Source organism: Pongo abelii, chromosome 2, assembly GCF_028885655.2.
Source record: "Pongo abelii isolate AG06213 chromosome 2, NHGRI_mPonAbe1-v2.0_pri, whole genome shotgun sequence".
NCBI classification, from domain to species: Eukaryota; Metazoa; Chordata; class Mammalia; order Primates; family Hominidae; genus Pongo; species Pongo abelii.
The window spans coordinates 111398279-111426243 of record NC_085928.1 but is presented as its reverse complement, the minus strand read 5'-3'; the positions used below and the strand labels follow the sequence as shown (position 1 = coordinate 111426243).

At 47.4% G+C, this 27965-nt stretch overlaps 1 protein-coding gene across 5 annotated transcripts; it reads right to left on the bottom strand.

Moving 5' to 3' along the window:
- Positions 1–249: 249 nt before the first annotated feature.
- Positions 250–27142, bottom strand: POMGNT2 (protein O-linked mannose N-acetylglucosaminyltransferase 2 (beta 1,4-)). Of its 5 annotated transcripts, none has more exons than XM_063722114.1 (3): positions 26885–27114; positions 8509–8706; positions 250–2571 (listed from the first exon to the last, which is right to left on the bottom strand). In XM_063722114.1, exon 3 carries the CDS (start codon positions 2464–2466, stop codon positions 724–726), a length of 1743 nt encoding a protein of 580 aa, XP_063578184.1. In that variant the 5' UTR covers positions 2467–2571; positions 8509–8706; positions 26885–27114; the 3' UTR covers positions 250–723. The 5 variants fall into 5 exon arrangements, with proteins under 5 accessions (XP_063578184.1, XP_054408172.2, XP_002813911.4 ...); XM_054552197.2 differs by lacking the exon at positions 8509–8706 and adding an exon at positions 11550–11666 and having other exon boundaries at positions 26885–27113; XM_002813865.5 differs by lacking the exon at positions 8509–8706 and having other exon boundaries at positions 26885–27142.
- Positions 27143–27965: the final 823 nt, after the last annotated feature.

Below are 27965 nucleotides of genomic sequence, written 5' to 3'. Positions count from 1 at the left end.
ACCCATGGTGGATATAGCTCTTCCTCCCCTCAGCCCTCTCCTACCTACTTCTAGGCTTTTATCCCATGTAGGTAGAACTGTGATATTAGTCCAGCTAGTCAAGATGAAATCCAAGCAGCTTGCTCACTTCACCGTCCTGGGTGCTTTCCCATTGCCATGTCTCCCTAGCTAACAATCAAGATTAAAGGGCACCTGGGTTTTGACGACCAGCTCCCCTTCCTCCCATCCAATAAGAAGACTTGACCAAGATGCTTAGAATCATTTAATGAATGTTCCAAACACACCCTTCACTGGGCTACAGGTAAATTTCACTGGGATGGAAGCAGATGAACCACCCAATCCAACAGCACATGATTACTAGGTTTCCAGAAATCTGGATACCAGAAAAACTCAGTAGGAAACATCAGGATCACCTAGCCAGAGGTTCCTTGTGATTCTTTCTTTCCTTCCTCCTCTCCTCTTCCTCCTCCCTGCTAAGGAACTTCTCCAGGGGTACAAATGTTCAGGATGGGAGAAGGGGAAGTCAGGACCCTTATCTCTAGGGCAAAGAGGAGTGCTGTGACACCACACCCCAGCGGCAACAAGATGACATGGAGGCACAGGCCTGGGGCAGCCCTGCTCAATAAATAGACAGTTCCCAGAAGTCTCCACAGTGGGATTAATGGGCGCAGGGACGCTGAACTGCAGGAGCCACCCTCCCGAGGCCAGGCTGTGGCCCGCTCGCTACGTGCTGCACACCAGCACATCTGCAAAGGGTCCCAGGAGGATCTTGTTGAAGATGCAGCGGACCCACACCAGGTAGGTGGTGAAGGGCTTGATGTTCTCAGTGAAGGTGTGGTTCTGCAGAGCCAGGATGTAAGGCACGTAGGTGTTCTCCCCCTGCTCCTGCAGCCACACCTCGTACTTCACCTCCCTCACCTTCAGGTATTTAAGGTTCCATGGGATCTGCCAGGAGACAGTGAGGCGGGCCTCAGAGGCACCATGCACTGACGCCTGGCACCGTGCCTCCCGCACCTTGCCTGGATATAGGCCGACTGTCCACTTCTGCTTCCGTGGTCCTGGCCGGCCCTTCACCACACGCCGTATGGTTTGAATGAGGGATGGGATGTCCACCTTGGTGTCCTGGTAGATTCGGAAGAGCCATTCGGGGTTCCGGCAACAGAGATGCCGCGGGACCTCACGGCTTTGCAGGATACGGGCTTGCTCAGCCCGGTCCAGATGGGTGATGCCCCCCTGATCCCAGGGCCGCTCAGGGTGTGTGACTGTGTTCTCTTGCATCATGTTCCGCCAGGCAACATACTGGAGGTCCATGCCAGGCAGCATGGCCAGCGTCTTATAGGGAGTGTAGTGGTCGGGATTGACAGCATATGGGAAGAGCTCTACCACAGTTGCCCCACGGGGCAGGAAGAGGGTGGTGACCAGCTGGGCCCCATGCATGCTGACCAGCATGGAGGCATTGCTGACCAGCCGCACGACATCAGCAAAGGCGTGGTCCTCCAGGGACACTGTCACTGTCTTCATCTGGAACTCCTGGGCCAGTGCCAGCAGCAGCTCTGCCTCATTCAGAATGAGTCTGTTCTGGGTTCGGCTAAAGACCAGAATGTACTCCTCGCCTAGGGGGACTCCTGTGTGGCTCACGTTCAGCTTTTCTGTCATGAACTGTGCAAACTGCCGGATCTCATTGCCTGAGACGAGGATGTTGGCCTTCGGACCCTGGGGCTGCACAAAGCCATACTGGTACCAGGTAGTGATCTTGGAGAGGCCCACAAAAGCATGGGAGAAGCACAGCAGCCGGCCCAGGGTCTTCAGCTGTGCCCGCAGGAGAGGCTGCTTGGGGCTGAGCAGCTTGTAGAGGTCGAAGTGTGCACCCTCGCCCCAGCCCTCCATGAAGAAGAGCCGTGCCTCGTGGGCCAGGCCGGGAAACTGCCGCAGGGTGTAGAAGAGTGGCAGCAGGTCGTCGTGAAAGACGTGCATGAGGTTGTCGGGGTTGAAGCGGTTGGCGATGAGGGCCACATCTGGCACAAACACTGGCTTGGGCATGAAGCGCAGGGCAGCAGCAGGCAGCTCCACGAAGTTGAAGTACTGCATGTTGTGGTCCTCCACGGTGGATAGGTCGAGCAGGGCTGGCTGGAAGCGCCGGGAGCCCAGGTTGGGCAGCATGACAGAGGTGTTACCATGGAAGAAGATGAACTCCTCAGCCTCGTTGGAGTAGCAGAGCCACTTGAAGCGGCAGATGCGGTCTGTGTGCGTGCGGCCCGTGCACACCATGTGTGTGCCGCCCTCCATCAGGATCTGCAGTGCCTTCGGGTAGTCGATCCTCAGTGCTGGGGCTGGCTCTGTGGCCTGTCGGCCGAGGGCCACCTCCTCCTCCAGTGTGGCTGCATGCTCACGCAGCCGCACATGCTTCCACAGGACCGCTGCCAGCACCGACACCAGGAGGGCGTTGAACACCGCCGAGAGGTGCATCCTAATGCCACTGTGGGGCCCTAATGAAATGACGGCCACTGGGAAGCACCACAGGCCAGGTGGGCTTCACCCATCCCTATGGGCATCCTGAGAACTGGTGAAAGCCTGCAGGAGGAGAGAGGGAAAAGGAAAAGGAATTGGCACAGTCTTCCTGGCATCATTACAAGCTCCTGCTATGTGCCAGGCACTGTAGCTAGGCTCTGTGTACCCGCTACAGCACTGGATCCTTGAGGCCGTTGTGCACATTGGTAGGCATAGTAGATTAGACCATTGTTTAAAATATTCACTCCCTCCCCATTGCCTCCATGTTGGAGAGTGCATCCCCATACCTGACTTTGGGCTTAGCCATTTAACTTGCTTTGGCCAGTGAGATGCCAGCAGACAGAACTTAATCAAAGGTTTGGAAAGTGTTTGAGCTGGCCTTGCCCTCTTTATCACACTGCCATAAGAAGAATGTATTCAGGCTAACTTGCTGGCCCCAAGAGGAGCGAGATACGCATAAAGCAGAACTGCTCCGGCCATGCCCTGTTCTAGTTCAGCTGATCCTTCATGATTGAGTGGGCCCAGCCAAGAGCAGCAGCGCGATCGGCCAAACCCAGCCAAGATCACCCAACACATAGACATCGGGGCTGAGCAACAGCTGATTAAACATCCCTGAAATTCTGGGGCTGTTTGTGATGAAGCACTGCTGCAGCAAAAGCTAACCAAGAGAGGTATCTGTGATGACAGGCCATAGGAAAATCCCTTGCAGGGGCCTGACATTCCTGGACTCTGCGTAATGACTTTTCCTTAAATGGGAACAACTGGCATTGGAGATCTGTGAACACTGTTCCCAGGTTGCACACCAAGACCCCGGTATGTAGCCTCTGAGAGACACACACACGTGTGGTCAGCTAAGCTTTGCTCCTGCTTAAAGCTCCTTTAGAAATCATGCCTGCTGGCTTTTAGAATCCCTTAGGAGGAGGGTAGAAACTCGTCCCCTCAGTGGTAAGATAATTGTATCTGGGTATCATCATTGAAAAATGTTTTGTATACTGAGGCAAAAAAACCCAATAGGGTTTTAAATACCCTCTCCCATATACACATACTGACAGAGAGACCTGGCTAGGGGTGAGCATTTACTCCCTCTTCTTGTGATACTGTGAAGGGTATCATGCCTGCTCTGGGACCCAGGATTATTCAGACAGTTGAAGAAGCTCATCCTTAGTGACACAGGGGCAGCACAGGTAACACCTGACACCTGCAGGGCACTGCACCGGGAGGGAGTAGCTGCTCCTTTATTCCCTTGTGGCTAGGTCCTGATGCAATTCCTGCCTCCCTGCAATGAAAAGAATCCAAGTGCATCTTGCCTAGAAAGAGAAGATGTCTTTAGCTAGGTTCCCTAAGAAGTAGAGTCAGGGGCAAGGATTTGAATCCAAACAGTTTGAGAAATTATCCCATGAAACACCTGTAGGGGAGTAGGAAAGTGAGACAGAGAAGGGACCAAAGCCAACACATACAGGGTACATTAATGAGCAGTTAATGCCATGTGTAGCCTTCCTCCCATGATCATATGCTGGATATAGTATGGAAGCTGGGATACATGTCTATCAACTCCTGTTGGGCATTACTTAGTTGAAGGTCATTCCTGGAGGCATGAGATCTCTTCTGGCCTACTCTTATCCAAAGGTTGAGCCCAAACATATGAATATATTATACACTCCCCACCCTCAAATTTTAGGAAATGAGAATTACCCTGACCAAGTATCATACATTCTAGCTTTTTTTTTCTAGTACACTCTATTCTAAGTTCACTAACAACAACAACAACAACAAAACAAAACAAAACAAAAAACCTGCCCATAGTCATCTTAATTAAATTTCCAACCTACTCACCAGGTTGGCAACTTACTGTTTAAGAAATACTGGTCTACTCCAGATGTTCTCAAGCCTGGCTGATTACTGGAATCCTCAGGAGTAGTTGCTAAATAAAAATCCACATTCCCAGGCACCAGTCCTAGAGGTTCTGATTCAGTAGGTCTGGAGTATGGCTCAGGCATCTGCATTATTTGTTTCTTTTATTTCCTGCCTTCTTGTGAATTACTTGAATTCCACTTTGATTTATCAGTAGTGTTTTTGAGTATATCTCTTGATATAGATTTTCTAGTGGTTGCTCTAGGCATCATACTATAATCTGTAACTTATCACAGTCTACTGGTATTGACATTTTACTTTTTGAGTAAGTGTAGAAACTTTACCTCCACCTAGGTTCCTTTATAATTGTCTTATGTGTTTCCTCTACATATAATGAGACCCACATCAGACAGTAATTTTGGCTTCAACTGTCGAGTATGATTTCCTTAAGAGGGAAAGGATCATCTATTATATTCATCCATATTTTTACTCTTTATGTTCGTCCCTCATTCCTGATGTTCCAGGTTTCCTTCCATTCCTATATCCCTTCTTTGAAGAACTTCTGTTAGTTCGCTATTCTTTTAAGGTCAATTTCCTGGCAACAAATTCTCTTAGTTTTCCTTCATGTCGAAATGTCTGATTTTAGCTTCATTCCTAAAGGATATTTTCACTGGGTATAGAATTTAGGGTACAGATTTTCCTCCTTTCAGTATGTGAAAAATGATGCTGTGACACCTCCTCTGGCCTCTGTGACTGCTGATGAGGAACTGCTACCCTTCGAATTGTTTTTCCCTGGAGGGAATGCATTGTCTCCTGCTGCTCTTAAGATTTTGTTGAGTTTTCAAAAGTTTGACTCTAAGGTGCCTTGGTGTGGGTTTCTTTGGGTTTATCCTCTTTGGGGTTTGCTCAGATTCTTGAATCTGTAGGCTCATGCCTTCCCCCAAATGTGGGAAATAGCCATTATTTCCTTGAAAACTTTTTCAGCCCCACACTGCTCTCCTAGGACTCCAATTACACCAATGCTAGATTTTTTTTTTTTTTAATTGTATTGGCCGGGTGTGGTGGCTCACGCCTGTAATCCCAGCACTTTGGGAGGCGGAGCCAGGTGGATCACGAGGTCAGGAGTTCGAGACCACCCTGGCTAACATGGTGAAACCCCGTCTCTACTAAAAATACAAAAAATTAGCCAGGCATGGTAGCGGGCGCCTGTAGTCCCAGCTACTTGGGAGGCTGAGGCAGGAGAATGGCGTGAACCCGGGAGGCAGAGCTTGCAGTGAGCTGAGATCGCACCACTGCACTCCAGCCTGGGCGACAGACAGAGCGAGACTCCATCTCAAAAAAAAAAAAAAAAAAAAAAAATTTTACTGTCCCACACATCTCTGAAGCTCTGTTAATTTTTTTCCAGTATTTTTCTCGCTGTTGTTCAGACTGGATGATTTCTATCATTCTGGCTTCATGTTCACTGATTCTTTCCTGTGTCCTTTCCATTCCTGATTGAGCTCATTCAGTAATTTTAAAATTTTGGTTACTCTATTTTTCATATCTAAAATTTCCATTTAGTTTTTATAACTTCTTTTTTTTTGCTAAAATTTATCCTGGACATTTTGGTCATAATATTATGATAATCTGGATCTTACTTAAATCTTCTATTTTAGTAGCTTCTGTTAAAACTGTACTGGTGGGGGAAAGGAGAGCATTGACTCTTTACTACTGGGCGGGGGTGGGCATCCAGGCTCCCTACTCAGCCTCCACCAACACCATCGTGGCTGGGAGGGTGAGGGATACTCAGCACAGAGTGTGTGTCAGGGGGTCAAAACCCAGGCTCTGCAGTTGGCCTCCAATGACACCCTGGGGTGTGGATGCAAGTCTAGGCCCCAAGAGGACTACGGCAGTGAAGGATGTATGTTACTACTGGGCGGTTGTGAAAGTCTAGGCTTCCCATCAAGTGGGGAGGGTGTGGGGCAGCTGGTTACCACTAGGCAAAGGTGGAAGTCTACGCTATCTGATATGGTTTGGCTCTGTGTCCCCATCCAAATCTCATCTTGTAGCTCCCATAATTCCCACGTGTTGTGGGAGCGACCTGGTGTGAGATGACTGCATCTTGGGTTGGGGGGTTCTTTCCTGTGCTGTTCTCGTGATAGTGAATGGGTCTCACTAGATCTGATGGTTTTAAAAACAGGAGTTTCTTTGCACAAGCTCTCTCTTTGCCTGCTGCCATTCACGTAAGATGTGCCTTGTTCCTTCTTGCCCTCTGCCATGATTGTGAGGCTTCCCCAGCCATGTGGAACTGTAAGTCCAATAAACCTCTTTCTTTTGTGAATTGCCCAGTCTCGGGTATGTCTTTATCGGCATGAAAATGGACTAGTACGCTATCCATCTGACCTTTACTAAAACTGAGGGGTGGAGGGGGAGGCAATTTTCCCTGGTGTTTGGCAGGAATGGGGTATTTATAGCAAAAAAAAAAAAAAAAAAAAAAAAAAAAAGTTTTGCTAAACTGTTCTTCTTCCAGTCCTTTGACAAAAGAGACCAAGCTTCCTTGGGGCTTTGTTTTGTTCTGTGCTCACTGGCATTCCTGGATTGTGGGCTTCTCTAGCACCAGGGTAGAATATACAGGAGGCAAGAAGAAAACCCAGAGAACTCACCATTACGTTGTTCTGTGAGTTCCAGGATCCCTAGTTGGTTCACTCTTTTCTCCACCTTTCAGTTTTCCAATGTTTTATATATAATGTCCAGTATTTTTAGCTATATTAGTAAAACGGATAGGGATAAATTTGTCTACCCTATTTTGACCAGAACCTGAGGTATCCTTGGCATCCTGCTTTTTTTTAACCAAGCTCCCAGGTGATTCTGGGGTACAAACAGATTTGAGGAAAACCAAGTAGCTCTTAACCAAAAAAGCAGGCCATGAATCACATTACCACTTATCAGTTTAAAAGCTTGGAAATGTTTTCCTATTTCTTTTGTATATAAATTAGAGTAGGCTCAATGTTATCTTTATAATCACATCACCATCACTCAGTTGCTTTCTGATACATCTTGAGTCAGGAAGATGAGGATCACCGTTTAGCTGGCACAAGAACCCACAACCCCACTGCCTAAGCTGTGGGCAGCAGTGAGCAGCCTACATGTTAGTTATGCCTTATTAATAGCAACAGCTAGTATGAGTTACTGTTCTGCTTTACTTCACTGCAAAATATCTTTTGGGTTTCAACAACACCTGTATGCCCATAGGAGTATGCTATGCATATGACTCTTCCCTATCACGTACTATGGGGGAAAGACAAAGGGCCAAATATTGCAGCTGGAACCCTGCAGAACTTCAGATCAGGTCTATCACTTTGCTGTGTGACACTGGACATGTTGCTATGCCTCTCTGGCTCCTGGGTGCCTGGATGATCAGATAAAGCATCACGCTGACATTGGCTGCTCACCTGTTTAGCAATCAACTATGAAGCAGGATGCCAGCAATAAACATAAGCCCAGCTAAGCCAGGATACAAAGGAGTGGCTTCATTTTTTGTTTTCACAGGGAGAAAGGAGAGGTGACTCCCACTCAGGCAATCATGTCTACCCAGAACCTTAGAAGATGACCTTATTTGGAAAAAAAGCTCTTTGCACAGACAATTAGATAAGAATCTTGAAATGAGATCATACTGGATGAGGATGGGTCATAAATCCAATGTGACTACCCTTAAAAGAGACAGAAAAGGACACACAGAGCAACAGAAGGCCATGTGAAGATGAAGACGAGACTGGAGTGATGCAGTTATAAGCCAAAGAACCAGCCTGGATGACCAAAACCATTAGAAGCAAAATAGAAGCGAGGAAGCATTCTCCCCTAGAGCCTTCAGAGGGAGCATGGCCCTGCTGACACCTCAATCTTGGAATTCTGGCTTCCAGAACTGGGAGAGAATAAATTTCTTTCATTTTAAGCCACTAAATGTGTGCTAATTTGTTGCAGCAGCTCTAGAAAACTAATATAGCGACCATAAGAATTCATTTGAAAAAGGGGTTCTGTGCTCTTAAGAAGGAATTCCATTGCTACAAAGGTTAACAACCACTAAGCAAGTCCTCATTTTACCCAGAGAAGCAATTTGCCCAACGTCACACAGCAAATCAGGAATAAGAATGGAAGTATTCTAGAACACACCTGCTGCAGCACTGCCTCCCAGTGGGGATGACTGGGGAGACCAGCAGGTCACCAGCAGGCCCAGCTGTGCAGCTTCTGTGTTCAGGTTCTCATGAAGTTAGGTCTCCACTTTGCCATCCACCTGCCTAGCTCCAGGGCCTGGGCCAGTCTGATATGGATGAGCTGCTCAAACCCTCTTGAGGGGTGGGGAACTTGTATCTAGGACAGTCAGAACACCTCAGTTTAGGAAGCCAACTCCATACATTAGTTTGACTTGTGGATTTGCTCTTCTGGAGACACCTTTAAAGGTATCACTGATCAATCAGTAGCTATCACATCATCTCCCAAACCAGCCTGGCTCTCAGCTTCCAATGCACTACTGGTTGCAGGTAGCTCCCAGAAGAGGATATGCACTGTCTGGATAAGTTTGAGGATAAAAAGACAGAAAGACTCAGGTTCAAACCCCAGCTCCTCGACCTACTGCATGTCCTTTCTAAACTCAGCCTCCTCATCAATGAAAATGGGGGTACAGTATCCACCTCATAGGAATGTGGAGGTCAGAAATGATGTATAGTTGAATTTTGTGAATGGTGATACTCAACCACTTTTGACTTATAAAAACCACAATTTCATTCCATCAGGTTCAACCTAACAGGTGCAGTATAGAGAGGAAAATAAAAAGGTTTTAAGGCACCAGATAGCTAATAAAGGGCCACTGGGATATAGACAAAACATTGGCATTTGAAAACATTTTGGATATATGTGGCTGCCTTCATCCGACTCAAAGCAAAAACTGATCAGTGGTGAGGCAGGCACTGTCACTTTTCATCACAGTCATTTGAAACAAAGGATTTTATAGCTAAGCAGGAGAAGATTCCTTCCAAAGAAGATGGAGACAGACCAGACAGTGAACGCTGTCACTATGTCATTGGTGGCACCTTGGGCCTGGTCAGTTGCCAACCCTCTGCTTCTTGGGCGTCCAGGTCGAGTGTAGTGACAGACGACATAATGGACACTGTTGCTTCCCCCAGCAGCCACTGCCCTCTTCCTTTTCCTAAAAACATCCCTAGTGTGTCCAGAGAGCCACCCTCCTGCTGACGCCCACAAGGCTCAGAGAAGCTCAGACCTTGCACCTCAGGTGGACTGTCAGCAGAGCCTACTTCTTGGGCCAGTTACTGGCCCAGCCGTGGCAAGTTACCTGAGTGGGACCAATTCAGCTGAGGAATGAGGTGTCGCATGCCATGTTCCTACCCACTGGACAGAAAAAGAAGGTGTTGTCCCAAGGCTGCTGGCTGCCATCTGCTGACCATGCAGAAACCAGCTTGAGGCAAAGACAGCGCCTAGGACGGCATGGCCAAAGAGATACAGAGGACCCTGGTGACATCTCCAAGCCCCATCTCTGGACATCCTGCTGTGAGAAATGGTAACTCCTCATTGCTGAAGCCAGGTTGGGCTGGGATTTTGGCTTCCCACAGCCAGAACATTCCAACTGGTATGGAGGGAGAACTTGTTTGCAAAGTGTCATGCGTGAGGCAAACATGCAGGGTCTGGCTGTGTCTCCTGTTTCTGAGCTCTGTGCTCTAGCCTAGGCGGATTATTTGGCATCAGTTTCCCCTGGACTTTTCTATAACTTGGGTAAATGAAGCCCCCTCCCTAAGAAACCTTTTCATGAGACATGAAGACAATCAAATAGAGGATCTGCGACAATTTTCTATACAGGTGCCACCAGTAGGGAACGAGAACTAAGGCCACCAAAGTGTCACAGCACAGGCAAAAGGTGGGCTTCAGTGAGCCCTGCCGGCAGGAAGTGCCAGACCCCTCCTGAGGAGCAAACAAGTCCTCTGGTGTGGCTGTTTCCTGGAGCTTTCAGAGGGACAGAGATGTGGTATCTGTACAGTACAAAGGCAGGGGCTAGGAGGCAGTCCAGGGAATGTGACCCAAGGACACCACACAGTCCAGTCTGGTTGGAATGGATGGTTCACAAGGAGAAGTAGAGAGAAACTTAGAAAAATCAGCTGAGGGTGTGATGCCAGATCAAGGAGTTTGAACTGTATCCTATAGGCAATAGGGAGCTATTATAGGTCTTGGAGCAGAGCATCCTGGAGGTTCTCTGGGAGAACAGAAGTAGAAAAACCAGTTAGGAGCTCCCAAGCTCACAGCCTCCCCATTTAATACAGGAGAGGAGAGCCTGAGTGTTAGAATGGGGGGCCTAGAAGGGAGCGCACAGAGGAAGCTGGTGGGTCACACTCTGCATGAAGTGGGCACAGGAGCATGTTCCTGATGGCAATTCAAGTCCCAAAGTCTGCAGATGATTTAAATTTAAATAAATTCTGACGAACTCAAAGCTCATCCTTTAATAAAAATTCCACTCATTCACATCTTAATGGGCCTTCTTGGTGGTGAGAGAAGAGGATAAAGTCACAGCTATCTTGAGGGCCCTGCAGAAAGGAGAATATAGTGGGGCCCTGACTTCATGTCCTTCATTCAGGTCTTCAAGGCTCTTGAGGAACACGGGCTGAGAACTTCTGGGCCAGCCACGGGTGAGAGGCCAGAGCTCTGTGGCTGCCTTCTTAGCTGGGCTTTAACATCACCTCCAGTCAGCCTTGTTCATCTCTAGGGGAGTGTCTCTGTGAGCCTAGAAACCCTGCAGCTGAGAAATCTAATTAAACTCAGTGTTTCCTCAGTCTTTTCCAACCCATACACCCATTGATAATAAAGAGAAACTCTCTCATGCCCCACCCTGACCTGTAAAGTTCAGTATCCCCTTCTCCCTCATTCATAAGACTCTCTTCTGCAAAGTCTGCTCCCTCAAGACCAGTGGATTCCATCAACCTTTACTTTCTGAAGTCGGTATTTTATATCAACACCTATCTATATATTTTACTTTTCAATGTAAAATTATATCACTGCACATGCTCTTTCAAACAGGCATGTCCCCAACTGGACATTCTCCATACAACCCCACCAACTAAGAACTACTGTGCTGAACCACATTAAAGTGCTGATATGACCATTTTTGACCAGTGTCCCATGGTCCTGCCATAAGAACCAGCTATCCTTACCACCACCATGGTATGGACAGTTCTTCTCAAGAGAGGACACCTGTGTGCCCAGTAAGACATGCCCTCAGCTGGAGTTCCGACATCTGATCTCTAGGAGGAAAGAGGAGAAGCCAGGAGCTAGAAAGAAACCAGAAAGAAGGAGAGTTCATTGACATTTGAGGTTAGCAGAAGAAAAAAAAAGGATAAAATAAGAAAAGGGACAAAAGGTTTAAAAAGAGAATGGAAAGACAGCGAGGAGAGACTGTCTTACCAGGGGGTGGAAGGGAGACCACCCTGAGATCCTCAGCTCAGATCTAGACCAGGGAACTGAAGAGGAACTCACACTGGGGTGGCAGGGAGGAAGGCACCAGGAAGGAACATGAGCAGGAGGAACAGTGGGAATATTTGTGAGTGTTTACCCTAAAGGAATGACTGGATTGACAGTTGTAAGAGGAACTATGTCAAGCACAGTTCAAATACTTTTTGTATACACAAAATATCAAGGTGCTAATTTCAGACACTGATTCTCCTCCCACAAAGTATATAGTGATAACTGTCATAGCTAAGGAAATGGTTGGAATTATAGGCGTCCCTAGTTCAGTTCACCAAGAGGGCCTGGAAGCAATGACAGTGCAGTAGCAATCAGTATACCCAGCACCCAGATCTGTGTTTCTAAAAATCTTTCTCTACAAAAAGGAACCAGAGCTCCTTGGAGAAACGGTTTATTCCAGGGCTAGGGCAGGGAAAGTATAAGACAAGCCTGGAACATTTTGTAGTGCCAGGATGTAAAAGTATTAAAAAAAAATGATGGGGAGACAGTGAAAAGGCACAGGAGCCAGCATGAAAGAGCTCCCAACAGCTAAATCTTGGATAATTTTAGTACCAAAATTAAAAAGTAATAGTAATGAATTATAATCCATAGAATAAAATATCCATGAGTCAATATTTATATGAATAAATAATTAGGAGAGAAAGGACAGCTCTTCCTTAGAGAATTCCAATTAAAAAATGTAAAAGCAATCATGGAAATAGAAGATCACCATTTGGCAAACATGACAGTAATAACTGTTGCAGGCAAGATCTGCTGATAGATGCTAAAATTAGTGGGTGAAAAAGTATGATGAGAGGATATTTGCATAGTCTCAAAGATTCTTCCCATGAGGTGCATATTAATTACAAAGATAAAAATAGAAACTACAGTAGAGAAGCCTGGCAGACATGCCCTGAACCAAGTAATCAAAATTAACATCACCAGTAATAACATATGGATGTAATGTACCCCTTTATATGATGCACTGAGACAGGACCTCACTTCTGTGGTTTTCTTGCCCAAAATGCGTAACTTCAATCTACATTTCTAAATGGGGATCCGTGATTCTCACTCCAGTTCTAGCTCTGAATAAGGTCTGTAGGTTAGCTAATAGAGAAAACCTTAAACCCAAATTAAGGGATGTTCTACCAAATACCTGGCCAGTACTTGACAGGGCTAAGGTCATAAAAGACAAGGGAAGATGGAGGAGCTGCCTCAGATTGGAGGAGACTAAAGAGACACAGCAACTTAATGCAGTGTGGGATTCCGGTTTGTGTCCTGGACCAGAAAGGGAATATTAGTGGGACGATTTTGAATAAGGTCTGCAGTTTAATGTGTTGTGTGTATTTCCTGGTTTTGATCATTATACTGTGCTCTGTAAGATGTTAATAGTAGGGGAAGTGGGGAGAAGTGGTTTATGTAACTTTTTTGTAAGTCTAAAATGTATTCAAAATAAAAAAGTTATTTTAAATTATCTATTTTTAAAATAAATTAGATAATTTAAGAAACATGAGTTTTTGTTTTGTTTTGTTTTTTTGAGACAGGGTCTCACTGTGGCCTTGCCCAGGCTACAGTACAGTGGCATGATACCAGCTCACTGCAACCTCGAATTCCTGGGCTCAGGCGATCCTCCCATCTCAGCCTCCCAAGTAGCTAGGAGTATGGGCACGGGCCACCAGCCTGGCTAATTTTTAAATTTTTTGTAGAGAAAGGGGTCTGGCCATGTTGCCTAGGCTGGTATTGAACTCTTGTCCTCAAGCAATCCTCCTGCCTCAACCTCCCAAAGTGTTGGAATTACAGGTGTGAACCACCACACCCAGCTGAGAACATGAGTCTTTATAAATATTAATGACATGTAAAATGACATGAACGTGGTTTGCTCTAAAATCCTCCAGCAAACAAAGTAGACAGACAGAACCCGACAGGGAGATACTGATCACTGTGGCAGATGGTGGAGTTCTTTATATATTTGTACTCTTTTGTGTTTACTTGACATAATAAATAAGTTAAAAAGGGAACAATAAAGAATTAAAGAAATCACTATTTATAAATTACAAGAGAATTCTGAAGAGTAAACAAGAAACAAATCGATATTCAGGAAAAACAAAACTAGGCCCTCTCTGGAGAGATGGGAGGCAGATGCATGCCCTATGAGCTGATGCACATTTTGCCCTGATCAAACAATAGCTTCCAACAGAAGCTAAAGCCAAAACAGACAAACCCAGGGAATATCAGCTAGAAGAGAGGAAAGACTTACCTCCAATGTGAGTGGGCATCTCAGCCACCAGGCATCATCTCTCTAGTGATCATTCTGCCACCTGCCCCTCTCTTAGGCAGAATTGGCAGCAAGTGGGGATATGGGGCAGTGGCCGCAGGCAGGAGTCTGGGGTCCACATCTGGACCTGGCTGACTGTACATGCAGTGGCCAATCCCAGCAAAGCACTGAGATCAGGGCCTTAGGGCAAAGCTCATAAACCAGGAAACATGGGTGGGGGCCTTGTGAGGCAAACTGGCAACTAAGCAGAGACCAGCCTTCGAGACTGGGGGACACAGGGGCTGCTTCTAATTAGCTGCTAAGTCTTCCCAATCCCCCAGCCCCTAACCCCTCCCAACTCCATCCTCCTATCCCCACTCTCAGGCCCTGCCAGAATAGTGTTGATGGAAGGCAGGACAGCCTGGCCTGCATGGACCTGCACTGGGCATTTCAGGTTTCTGAGTTACCCTTCCAAGGGGAAAATGGGAAGAAAGGTTTGCTGGGGATGGACAGAGCAACATTTTGCTAGAAACAGCATGGTGGTTAGAGCATACGTCCTGGAGTTCTGATTGCCTGGGGGTTTCTACCAACTTTACCACTTATGAGCAGGCAGCCTACACCGCTGTCTGATGAATACCCCACTCCCATACCCCCCAGGCAGGTTAGCTTTGAGACATGTTCTACACTGGCTCCCAGGGTTCCCCAATGGGATTAAGCCCCAGCTGTCCACACTGGTAACAAGCGCGACACACACACTTTTTGGCTGCCTTCCCTTCCCTCTCTTGCTTTCTCACTCCCCATTCATGTTTACAAGTCTATTGGGACTGAATACAAATCATCTACTTGTTAAAGAATCCTTGTCTTAGGATCTCAGGATCTGCTTCTGGGAGACTTAAAAAAAAAGATAGATCTAGTCCTGAATCCAGAGGAGAACGTTAATAAACATAGATATTACTGTATTTTGTCACTATGGAGACATGGAAAGTCATCCTTGCACTTCTACCTACTGTGAATTCGGTAGCCAAAGTGTGGTAGTAGGAAGCCAACAAGCAATTGGGCAGTCAGTGGTCCCTACAAAACACTGTCAGTCTATTTCCCACACTCCTGTGGCACCTGCCCTTCCTCCCAACAGCCTGCATAAGCCAGCCGAACTGAAGGATCTTGCAAAATCTTCAGGAAAGTTTTCAAAAGACAACAGATGGAGGCAAGGAGTACATTAATCGGATCTCCAGCCCTAAAGAAGATAAAGAGGCCTTTCCCCATCACCACATTGAAATGTTCCTGGATAATAAACACACAATTCTCTAGGAGGAAAATTCACAATGTTGGAGAATAACTGGGCCAAGTTGCTTACTGGGCAACAGACCCAGTAATTTCCCCTTTCTCCAGGCCAATTTTCACTGCTGTGGGGCTATCACAGCCTGGAGAGGCTGCCAGTCTCACTGACAACAGAACAGCAGCAAGGAGACAAGGGAAGTGAGAGAGCCCAGGTGGCCCTCCTTGGCCTTGGAGACTGAAGAGACTTGGAGCTAAGCCGCTGTCTTCCACAGGACTGCAGCCTGGTCTGACTGACACTGTCTGCTTGGTCCTAATGTCTGACTGTTCAGGGCAGTCTGTGCACCAACTGCCTCCCCAGGGCACTGGCGACAAAGGGATAAGAATTCTTTCAGACTGAAGGCCTCCATGCCCCACTTCATCTGTCTCCTGGCTCTGCTGAAATGTACAGGGACCAGGATCCCAGCATCACAAGAAATCTGACTGTGTAGTGACAAGGAACTCCCTCTCAGTCCTAAGCAGCCCACCCTCCTTTGTACACTTACTCTGAGAGCACAAAAGCAGAGCTGGAATGTGCCTCTCCTGCACCTGGTGTCCGTAATCCTGTCTCCCAGTGAACCCACTTCTGAGCAGTCATGCAAGCTCACCCTGTCTGCAGTCAGATCTGGCTAGCACCCCAACCTGTTGAGCTCCTGCTACGTCTCAGTGCTATGCTAGGTCCCTCACACGCATACACAGCCTTGCTAAATCCTTCGTTACCCCTGCTCAGCAGGGTGGTGCACTTTGTCTCCATTTTCCATCCAGAGAGAGGCTCTGAGGCTGAGCCATGTGTCGACAGTCCAGGATTCAACACCAAGCACGTCCACCTGTGCTGCCTCTCAGAGACAAGGGTTGCCCAGATGGAGTCTTGCCATGAGGAGATGAGAGGTGGCACTTGGAGGCATGGGCCACCCAGGATAATACATTTTGTCTCTACTTAGTGCCTTCCTGAAAACAGAGGCTGATTCTTTAGGATGTGCGGGTGGGCATGAAGGTCCAATGGTCACTGATGCAAAGGACCCCACCGCCCTCTGGGCTTACAGAGCCTCCAATGAGATGGGATCTGTACAGGACATATGGTCTTTAACACGAGCCATTCCACACAGAGGAATAAAAAACAGATCAGCCCTTTTCCTGCTTGGGCAAGGACATGACAGGTGCCCTAACAAAGGGTCCTCCAGCCTTGCCCCTGCTCCATGCCAGGACAGCTGCATGCTTCAGTGCTCCCAGCTGTCTTGCCCTAAAGCGTTCCTCTATGTAGTAGCCCCATCCCTATGAAGTATCATTATTCCCTATTTTTAGATGAGGAACCAGAGGCTGAGGAGGTTCGGTGACTCGCCCAAGGTTACAACAGGTGTGAAGCTTAGGTCTTAACCCAGTGTTCTTGGACTCTAAAGACTGTGTTGAAAACCACCCTCAAGATACAGAAGATCCAGTCTTCATTAAAGTGGGGCAAGGGGCAGAGAAGAGAAAGAAACACCTCAGACATTCAGAGGACTCAATCAGGGAGGAGTGAGCCCAAATAAGGGCATGCACATCCCACCCTACTTTGCAGCCCAGTCCCCTCCTGGACCCATGACAATGACCAGAGAATGCCACTGGCTGACCAGCTGAAAGTCATCAGGCTATGGGGCAGGGAGAAGGGAAGATGAGTGAATGCTGGGTGGATGTGATCACAGTGCTCAGTGGTGAAACTCTTGAAGGAGACAAAAGGGCTTCAAAGGGGACCCAACAACCTTGATCCTTATTTGTTTGCTTTCCTTTAGAAAAGTGGAGGTAATCAAACTAGGAAAAGCTGCCTCTTCCTATCACTCCTCTTACTCGTGCCCTAAGTGGAGTTTTGGCCCCTCCACTGCTCTGGGACCAGCAGCTGATTCCTGTGCTGTACCTCCCATCCCATCCTGCTACCAAGGATCCAATCAGCACCTAAAACTGATTCCCAGATTATCAACAATTATTAAATATGAACCCACTCTTACCTTGAAACACACACTCAAAATCACCAGCCTCTAACACTTTATGTTCCAGGAAGTATACTGAACACTGTAGGTATACTTTCTCATTCAATCTTCAAACCAACATTAAGAGGCTAACACTATTTCTATTACTCCATTTTATAGATTGGGACACAGAGGCTGGGAGAAGCTAAGTAAATGTGTCCAAGTCCCTCAGCATGTACGGAATGGAGGCAGGATCTGAACATGGATTCTAAGCACTGTCTTATGCTAATAGCCCAGGCACCATTTGGACCTCACCTTCTTGGCATTCCAGGGCCACACAGACCAGGGTACTCCAACACCACGTTTATCTGCCTTTGCCTCCTCTACGTTGGGCACCAAATTTAGAGACCAACTGGAGTGGGGAACAAAGGGTTTAGTGGCTCAGCCAGGACAAAGCACGATAGAACAAAAATTTTTTCAAAAGAAAGAGAAAAAAATCAACAAGAGATTAAAAACATGCCTAGAAAATCCCTTTAGAAACTGAGGCAGACAGGAGGAAGCTACCAATTCACTCCCCCAAGCCACTTTACTAAGCTCCCAAGAGTAGCTAAATGTTATCAGATTCCCAGACTTAGTGAATTCTCCTTTCTAGGATCCCAGCTGTTCTGAGCATCAGAGGATAGTGTCAAAAATGCTGTTGCAACTGCAGACCCCAGTAACAACTGGGCAGGTGGGGTGGGGCCACTTGCCTTGGGGAGCTCACCATGTGAGGGTGGTCATTGGTGCTAGGTGCAGGCTGTACTTCTGGGGGCCCTGGCCAGCCCCAGACACGGGCACAGAAAAGCCCATAAGGGCTTTGAGGTTTGATAAGGAGTAAAAGCTCCAGGAATTCTGGGCCCAGAGTAGGAGGTGCACACTCACATGCCTGCTAGGGCCGGAGCCAATGGAGAAAGTAAAGCTGAGGGTGGGCTGTGTGACCTGGAGACTGAACACCTAATGCCAGCTGATGAGAGAATGGCGGGAAAGCAGCCTGGTGGTACCTATCTGTATCAGTCTGCTTGGGCTGCCATAACAGAATACCACACTGAGCGCCTTAAATGACAGAATTTTCTCACAGATCTGTCAGGGTTGGTTTCTGGTGAGGCTTCTCTTCCTGACTTGTAGATGGCCTCTTCTCTGTGTGGTGGGGAGGGAGAAGAGGGGCAGGTAAGCAAGGGGGAAAGGGAGGGAGAAAGGAAGCCGGGAGAGGGAGGTGGGGAGAGAGAGAAACACTCTGATCTCTTTTCCTCTTCTTATAAGGACACCAGTCCTATTAGATTAGGGCCCCACCCTTATGACCTCATTTAAGCTTCATTATTAGGACGATCTATCTCTAAACACAATCACAGGGGGGTTAGATCTTCAACATATAAATGGGGGGAACATGATTCAGTCCATAGCAATATTCTTGTGATTTTCCCAGACAAGCAAAAATCTATTTAAAATGTGAAATGTCCTAATTTGTAACTTCTGGCAATTATTCAAATTGAGTGAAGACAACATGCACCAAGGCCTGGGGCTGCTGGTCTCATGGTTGCCAGGTAAAAACGGATACTCGTTTGCAAGCTCTGGTCCAAAGCAAATCCCCTGTCCTGCAGGCCTCACCATGGCCTGTGCCCGGGTTCCCAGTTTTGTGACTGCCAGAACCAGTTGCTCACCGGTCACTCTTCCATAAGAAGGGTTACGGAGGTGGAGGGACCAGACAGCCAGCACCTGCCAGACCCAGGCTGCAGAAGATCAGGCAGGGCCCAGGCCAGGATGGGGTCAGCAACGGTGCAGAAGGTTTTATATTTTACTTTTACAGCAATTTGACTTTTAAGGATTGTTCACACTTCCAATTGAAAATTATAGAAATCTTATTTTGTAACTGAAAAGTGTTTTTGTCCTAAATGCAGCCTGAAGTACTAGTGCTAGATTGTGGAAACTTTCAGTCCTGTATTGATTTGTTGTCTTATATGTTGTGAATTAGTAAGGAGTAAACATGGTTCACTAACTCAAGCTTATCCTCAGAATGATCTCTTTCCCCCTTCTTTTTTTTTTTGGTTATCGGAAGTAGTATATGGAACTGGTATTAATAACATAATGCTTACATTTGCTCCTAAATTAAATATTATCCTAATGCTATTGATAAATTCAGGCATTTATAGATCAGGTTTTCTGACCAAGGTATTTACCCTTTGGCAAAATCTTGGCAGCCTGAGTGGTTCTTGTAAAACTTAACACATTTAATTATCAAGCCATATTTAACATTTAGTTAAGGGCTCACTTTCTTAGATTAAAACTTTGACATGGGTAGTATCTTCTTGCTTTAGAATAAAGAGCAAAGCAAAGTCAAAGCTGGAGACATTAATCCACCATCAATAGCTGATGACTGTGACTATATTGCCTTATCAATAGAAAAGGAACCCCTTCAAAGCAGGAAAAACTCCAACAGAATTCAAGTCTGTACTACTTTGGTGAGAAGGGTGATGTCAGTCTTTGCTGAGGATAAACCAAGGCTTGAGTGTGGGGCAGGACGTTCGGCCTTCCACCAGCTCATTTGCAACCCTCTCAGCGGTTTTCAGCCTCCAAATAACACAGAAACCTTTGCTTGCCACACAGCCTGCCATGTCATCTGGATTTTGCTTGGCACAAATGGGTCACTTGGAAGTGACATGTGCCTGTATTGGTCCTCTCTGGCATCACTGTGTACCAGTGTGGTCATAAACGGGGACGCAAACAGGGAACAGAACGGTGGAAACCTCTGTTGTGTGGCTCACAAAGGTAATGGAGAACACGCCTACACCAGGTTTTCTAGGTGGAACTGCAAAATCAAATGAAAACAATTCTTACAGGGAATACTCAGACCCCAGTGTGTACACAGATCCAGATGGACCCTCAGGCCCAATTTGAGAGGGTTGAACTGATCAAGAGAGCCGAAAACACCCAGTATAGGAAGCATAAAACATTCACAAAGAAACACGAGGAAATGTGCACAACAAGAGATCGTCCAGGGAAGCTGGCTGGAGGGTGGGTGAGTTTTTAGCAAGTTTTTAGAGGTGTTTTGATGGTGACGGAGGATAAGATGAGCATCTCTGTTATGTGTCTACATGTCCCAATTACTCATGACTGCTACAAATCTGTCTGCAGCAAGCATCACTGTCTAGTTCTCACAAATGTCCAGCAAACCATGAGGCCTCCCAGCCATGGGCAGTGATGGCCAGGCCCAAAGCCATGTGCAGTTCAGTGGGCACTGCATACCCAGACAGGTAAAGCCCAGGGAGCCCAGGCTGTGGGGCAGGCACAGAAGTGCCAGGGAAGGCAGGGGATAAAGCTGCCAGGAGACCTGGGTTTCAACAGCAGAGCCCTATGGGCTCAGGTGACTACTTGCAAAGGCTTCTGCAGGGTGACGCTTTATGGCAGCCAGGTCCCTGCTAGACACCCAGGGACCCTGAGATCCCACATCAGCAAGCAGAAGGAGGTGACAGGATTAGGCTGAGTTTTCCTTTGGTCTCATTACCACCGTGTCACTCTCAACTCCTCCCTTTCCTAATAATAATGATATTACCATAGCTAAGATCCACTGGCCAATCACTAGGTGCCAGATTCTTCACTTTGCAATGATAATCTTTATTTTATAGATGGTAAAAATCAAAGCTCAGAAAGGTTAGAAAGCCAAGTTTACAGAGGAAGCAATGATAAGACTAACCCAGGCAGGCTGGCTACAGGGTCTGCGATCTCCTTCTTTTTATCTGGAAATAATTTTAAACTTACAAAAACAGTTGCATGTATAGGACAAAGAACTCTCCTACACTCTTACCCAGATTCACCAACTGCTAATTTGACATCTTTGTTTAATCATTCTCTCTATATGCAGTCAGATACCTCTATATCTGTAGGTTCTGCATATGTGACTTCAACCAACTGTGGATCAAAAATATTCAAAAAAAACTTAAAAATACAAAAAAAGTATCAATTTAAAAACAATATAGTATAACAACTATTTACATAGCATTTACATTGTATTAGGTATTATAAAGAATTTAGAGATGATTTAAAGTATACAGGAGGATTGTGTAGGTTATATGCAAATAATGACACCATTTTATAACAGGCACTTGAGCATCCTTGGATTCTGGTATCTGTGGGGGGTCCCGGAACAAGTCTCCCTGAGGAGGGCAACTGTATACAAATTCTCTCTCTTTTCTGAATCATTTTTTCATAAGTTGAAGAAATCAGGCCCCTTTAGCCCTCAATACTTTAGCATGTATTTTCTAAGAATGAAAACATTCTCTCACACAACAAAAATTAACGAAATGAATATTGATACTATAATGACAATGATACTATTATTAACATATGGTTTCTATTTTCTGGTCCAGAATCCAGTCCAGGATGAAGCATGGTATCCAGTTATCACCGCTCTCTAGTCCCTTCCGATCTGGGGTAGCTTCTCAGTCTATCTTTGACTTATGATCTTGACAATTTTTAAGAGTCAGGGTGAGCTAGTTTCTAGTATATTCCACAATGTCTGATGTTTTCTTATGATTAGGTTCAGGTTATGCATTTTTGTGAGGAATTAGAGTCTGTACAATTAGTCATTAATACGACCCCACCCTATGTGAGTCTTTCTGAGACACTCACCTTGGGGCAGCCAGGATGAGGAAGGACTGAGAACCCCTATACTGTGTAGGATGCTAGAAGGAGTAGGGCCACTTTCCTGGAGAAAAGAAGCCCCTGCACGCATGGTGTCTTCAAATACCTGAGTTGCTGCACAAGAGTGAGGCTGCTCCTGAGGAGTGGATGCAACCCCTTCTACCTGACTGGACACACATGCATGATGGTGACACGTGCAACCCAAGCCCTAGGCACAAGTGTGGACTGTGGGCACATATGATTCCCATTCTGTCCTGCCCAGCACAGCTGTGCCAGCTGCTCAGGGACCTAGAGTAAGAACTGCAAAAAGAAGTCACGGGGAGGTGGAGCTCAGCATGGTCGGTTGGAGGGAGACTTTTCTAAAGACTAGAGCTGTTTGAGCATGGAGGAATCACCTACTTTGTAGGGTAGCTACAAAGTACCCTGCCTGGAAGTGGTCTAGCAAAAAACAAAAACAACCCATGTAGACTACTCCACAGCGGGGAACAGGGCTGGCCATGGTGTCCTCCAAAGCAGGACTCAGTGGATCTGTGGACCTGTTGTAGCAGCATCACCTGGGATCTGAGAAATGCAGAATCCTGGGCCCCACTTCAGACCTGAAGAACCAGAATCTCTCTGAGATGAGGACCCAGGAACTTGTGTCTTAATAAAGCTTCCAGGTGATTCTTACATGTGCACAATACTGAGGGGAACTGCTCTGAGGTTCTTCTAACATTTCACAATTTTGTGATACTCAGCAAGGCATTTCTATGTAGCCCAGGTTAAACAACTAATTCAATTGAGAATAACCCTCCCCATAAGTATCAGTAAAGGCTAAATAAATTCTGTTCCCAGCTTTTGCTAAGATGATGCATAAGCCTAAGCTCTGGGGCAATCTGAGAAGCCTGCCAGACTCTAAGCTCCCTTTTGAGACAAGTTGCCCCAACCCATTCCTTCCCACACAAAGTGTACCACTTGTGGTGTGGGAGTGACAAGAAACGAATCCAGGTCTCTTGGCTACAGCTAAATGGACTAAGGATGGAGCCTGGGTCTAAAGCAGCCACCAGTAGAGGATATAGGGAGATGGCCATCCCTGCAGGCCAGCAGAGAGGAGGTAGGTCCCCTGAGAAAGGAGCCCCTGAACAGAGCAAATTTGGACAGCATCTCCAGTTCCTTACAATGGCTACTTTGTGACTCTCTTGGAAGCTCTGGGACCCAGCACAACTGTGGCAACTCCAGATGCCACTCCAGGATGTGCCATGATTCCTGCCACAAACCTCCACTGTCAAAGGACCCTGGGGCGTGTTTCATCACTGGGTGTGGCAATACAGCAGACCAGGTCCCCAATCCCTTCCTAAGGCTTAGCTCAGGGCTGAGGAGCAACTACACAGCAAAGAAGGGGCCTTCTCTTAGCCTTTTCAGAATGGAGAAAACAGATAAATTTGTAGCATAAGATTGTACCAATGGCAGTCACAACTGGCAGAGTGAAAGATCTGATTCTCTTAGAGGTGCTGGAGTATGTACCAGTGAGGACATGAGAAGCCAGAGAAAACAAAAGGATTGATCCTTGTCCAGGTTAGCTAAGAAAAAAAGGATGTTGGCCTCTGGGTAGGGGATAGAGATGAATGGTCTCACCATCTTACTTTACTGAGCACCTACTATGCAAGAGGTGCTGTCTTAAGCCTTTTTCCTGACCTATTTCATTTAAGCCTCACCCTCCAATGCAGTACCAGTATTATCCCCATTTTCTTTTAACATGAGAAAACCAAGTTTTAGTGTAGTTAATTAAGTACCTTGCTTAAGGTCTTAAAGCTCAAGAAGGGGCACCAGGATTTGAACCTGCCTCTCACTAAGGTCTTGTTCTTAGTACTGTGCTCATCTGTCAACAGACTTGGAGGAACACTCAATGGCAGAGAAGCAGAGTAGACTGTAGAGCAGTGAGTTTTATTAGTCAAGGGCAGAGCAGGTGTGGTGGCCCCGGAAACGTAGAACCACAGGCCCCGGACTGTAACTTAGCAACCCAAGGCTTCTTGCTGTAATTCCTCCCCACCCAACCAGGCAGAGAGTACTCAGCTGTGACAGGTGGCTTAGGGAGCTGTGGCCATTCTCTCACCCTAATGAGAGTCTAGGTAACATACTAGTGTGATAATTATCCCATGTGCCCTGGTACTGTGCTGAGAGGGTTAAGCCATCAATTTAGAATCGCAAAACCACTGCCCTTTAGAGATACAAGAACCCTTAGAAATGATTTCCTCCAACTCTTTATTTCATAAAAGAGGTCCTGAGAAGCGGCGTGAGCTCTCACAGGCAGCCAGGATTAAAAGGGCAGAATGTTGGCTCTCAGTCCGGGGCTCCTTCTCCTCCCTTATCCACAGCTCAAGGGCTGCTCTCCTTCGCAAAGCAGAGATCAGGCTCAGAGAATTATGCAGCCCCAGAACATTTCCCAGGAGCTAAACGAAGGCATTTCTTTTCATACACAAGCTTCCCAGGTACCACCCAGCCTGCACCCTCACCCAGCCCTGCCGTCCAGTGATGAGACCCTAAAGAGGCCACAGGGCTTGCCTGGGCTGCCTCTTCCTAACACCTCCTCCCCTGAACTCACTCAGGGACTGTCCCCTACAGCTTCACCACGCATTCAACACCACCCACAGAGAGGAAACACACAGCCAGGCTGCAGGGTCCTGTCTCCGACCCACTTGGTGTGAGAAGACTCTCTGCTGCAAGACTGGAGGCTGCCCCAGGTCATAACTGGGCTTCAAGAATGCAAGAACAGCAAGGACGATGGGCAGCAGAGAAGCAGAATTACATGGCACCAGTTCTGGAGCTGGAGATGCCAGAATACGAGTTCCCATCCCTGTCACTTAGCGGCTACGTGACCTTAGGCCAATTCTTAACCTCTCCAAGCCTTCACTTCCTGGCTTGAAAAACACAATTATACCTACTTCACAGGGTGGTTTTGTGAATTCAAAGAGACAGCAAAGGCAAAGCACCATGCCTGACAATTATTTTTCTAATATTATTATTAATCATAATGGTAAAATAACTCCTGTTCACCGGCTTTCACTCTCAGCCAGGCACAGTGCTAACTGCTTTACATGCATTATCTCATTTATTCCCCACTGCAAACCTGAAGTAAATGCTATTAATTCAATTTCACATTTAAGGAAGTATGCTTAGAGGCATTAAGTGAATTGCCCAATGACACACAGCGATTAAGTGGAGGGGTTAGGATTCAAAACCAAGACTAACTCCAAAGTCCATGATGACATTTGCAGGTTCCACCTTTCACATTCATTATTTCATCCAATTTAAGAAACCCTGGGAATCACGTGATTGGTAGGTCCTGGGGGAAAGTATCCCACTGACAACCAAGCTGAGATTGGCAAGGACCCTTGGAATGGGGAATTTGGTAATCTAATTTTCTAGTTAGTGCAATATTTACTAGAAGGCTTTGTTTATTGCTAAATATTTTCTAAAGCAAGGCTCAGAGCAAGAACTTGCCAACTAGCATGCTTACATGGCCACGGAGGGCCCAGCCACCAGCACCATGCCCTCCTTTCTGCTGACGATCTCCACTCTCCTCTTCTCGTTCTCGTAGGGGCCCAAGGCTCAGGAAGGAACGTGCTGACCATCCCTGGGGATGAGGGGACCTATGCTCTTTCCTAGCTCTGCAGGGACTGAGATTCCTCAAGATTAATATGAAAGGATGAGCTGGAAGATCTGCAAGATTCATGAGAGCCAGAGAGGGCAGCTAGTCCCATTAAAGATGAACCTGGACTCCAAGCACCTCTAACACTTTCTATCGTTAGTCACCACGACTACTGATATTTGCCACACACTCATTGTTAGACATACTGGGCTGAGGACTTGCCTGGCACTATTTCATCCTCACTGCAACCCCGTGATAAAGGCACTGTACTTTCATATCCACTTCACAGAGAAAGAAACAGTGGCTAAGAGAGGATAAGTGACTTGCTCAAACGCACACCGCTAGTAGCCGAGAACCAAGATTTGAAGGCGGGGCACATATTATAGTAAACATTTGGTGAATGAAACCTCCTCTGTCTATGCTCTTAGCTACTAAGTCCTATCAAGCTCGCCCCATAACCCTGAAGTCATCCCTTTCCACGCGGAGCCTTGCTTCTCCCAAGAGTAGGCTCTAAGTGCTGGCTGGCAATAAAGTAGGCGGACACTGGTCGCTCCGCACCTGGTGCAAGACTCCGGCCTGAGGGTCACATACTTTAGCAGAGAGTTCCTATCAGTGAGCTGGAGACGGGTTCCTAAACACACACATGGAGTCAGGAGTTCACTGGGTTCCTTCTTCAGAGGCTACTCTGGCACTGCCAAGCAGGCCGTGGCAAGCTCTTACCACCGGACACACATGGTAGGTGCCCTACTGGCCCCCAAGGCGCCCAGGCATCAGCTGCAGGCCTGCCCGGGTTCTGCCGTCAAAGGCAGTTCGGGAGGCCCAGGCCCGCTCCGGGCACCTCGCGTGGCTCCCCACCACCCCCGCCAAATGTGCACCACCCATCACCTCCCAAAGCAAAAGGGCCTGAGGACCCGACGCCAGTGCCTGCCACGAGCTGAGGGATCCAACTGGCAGGCCCCAGGGCGTTGCCCCGGTCCCCGGCCCCCGGCCCCCGGCCCCCGACCCTGAGGGTCCACCCCCGCCCCGCCCACCTCCCGCGCCTCCCTCAGCTCCCTTCACACGTCACCCCTCCGTTCTGCAAACTCTCCTGGCTCCCGAAGGCGTCCTAGAACCTCCCCCTCACCCCGGGGCCCGGCACCTCGTCGTCCCCTCCAGGCGGTCGAGGGTTCGGCCCCTCCACTTCAAGTCCCAGGCGGGTGTCGGAGTCCGCTCCAGCCCCGAGCGCGCGCGTCCTACCTGAAGCCTGGGCTCCGCGGGAGGAAGCCACCTCCGCCGACGCGTCCAGGAGGCCCTACCGCGGCGCCACTTTCCCACCCCGCCGCCGCCCCCGGCGCCAGCTTCTGGCCCAGGAGGCCCAGGCAGCCAGCGCAGGTTTGGCCGCGCCACCGGGTTCGCAGCCACCGCCACCTCCAGGCTCGCAGGTGTCCCCCGTGCGCCTGCCCGGCGGGCAAGCCCGGCGCGGAGCCTGTGCGCGTGCGCAGAACCGCGAGTTCAGTTGCCCCGGCCCCGGCCAGAACCTTGGCTCGCGGAATGCTGGGAGGTGTAGTTTGCCTCCGAAGACAGCCGGCGCCGCCACCAGCCTGCGGAATGTTGGGAGTGATAATTTGCACCCAGAGAAGCTGAGTTTTACTTAGTGTTAGGATTACACAGTTATGGGAGTTATGATAATAAATTTAAATGTAAGCTTAACCAACAACCAAATGTCATTTGTAAAGTCAAGGTAATTAATACGTCTACATGCTTTTAAAAATTGTCATGCTATAGAGACCTTAAATACAAAAGCACCAGTCCTCTGCGGCACCATTCCATTAACCAGCTGTCACCTTATCCCACCGTCCAGTCCTGGCTGTCCAGTCCTCAAGGGCAGCTACTTATGGCTGTGGCATCTGGCATTCCCGCGGATTCTCAGAATATACATATGCCCCTATTTCTTGATTTATGAATTTTAGATCTTTTGACTTCTTTTTTAGATCTCTTGACTTTTTTTGAACTTAAGTCATCTAGAGATGCACCTACCACCGCCAATTCCACCTCCATAGAGTTATAAGATTTCTACCTATCAAATTGGGAAAGCCCTGCCTTTAATTTATGATGATTTTAAATCAGCCCAAATGTTGAGGTATTAAGTTGGTAAATTTTTGCAGGGCAATTTGTCAATACAGCCAAAAACTTTAAAAACATGTAGTCAAAAGCCTCTAACCAAGAAATTCTAATAATTGTGGATGACTGCAAAGGCTGAATAGTGTTGTTTAGATGATAATAAACTGAAAGGCTGAAGTGGTCATATTACTTCAGAGAGAGTAGAATCGACAGCAAG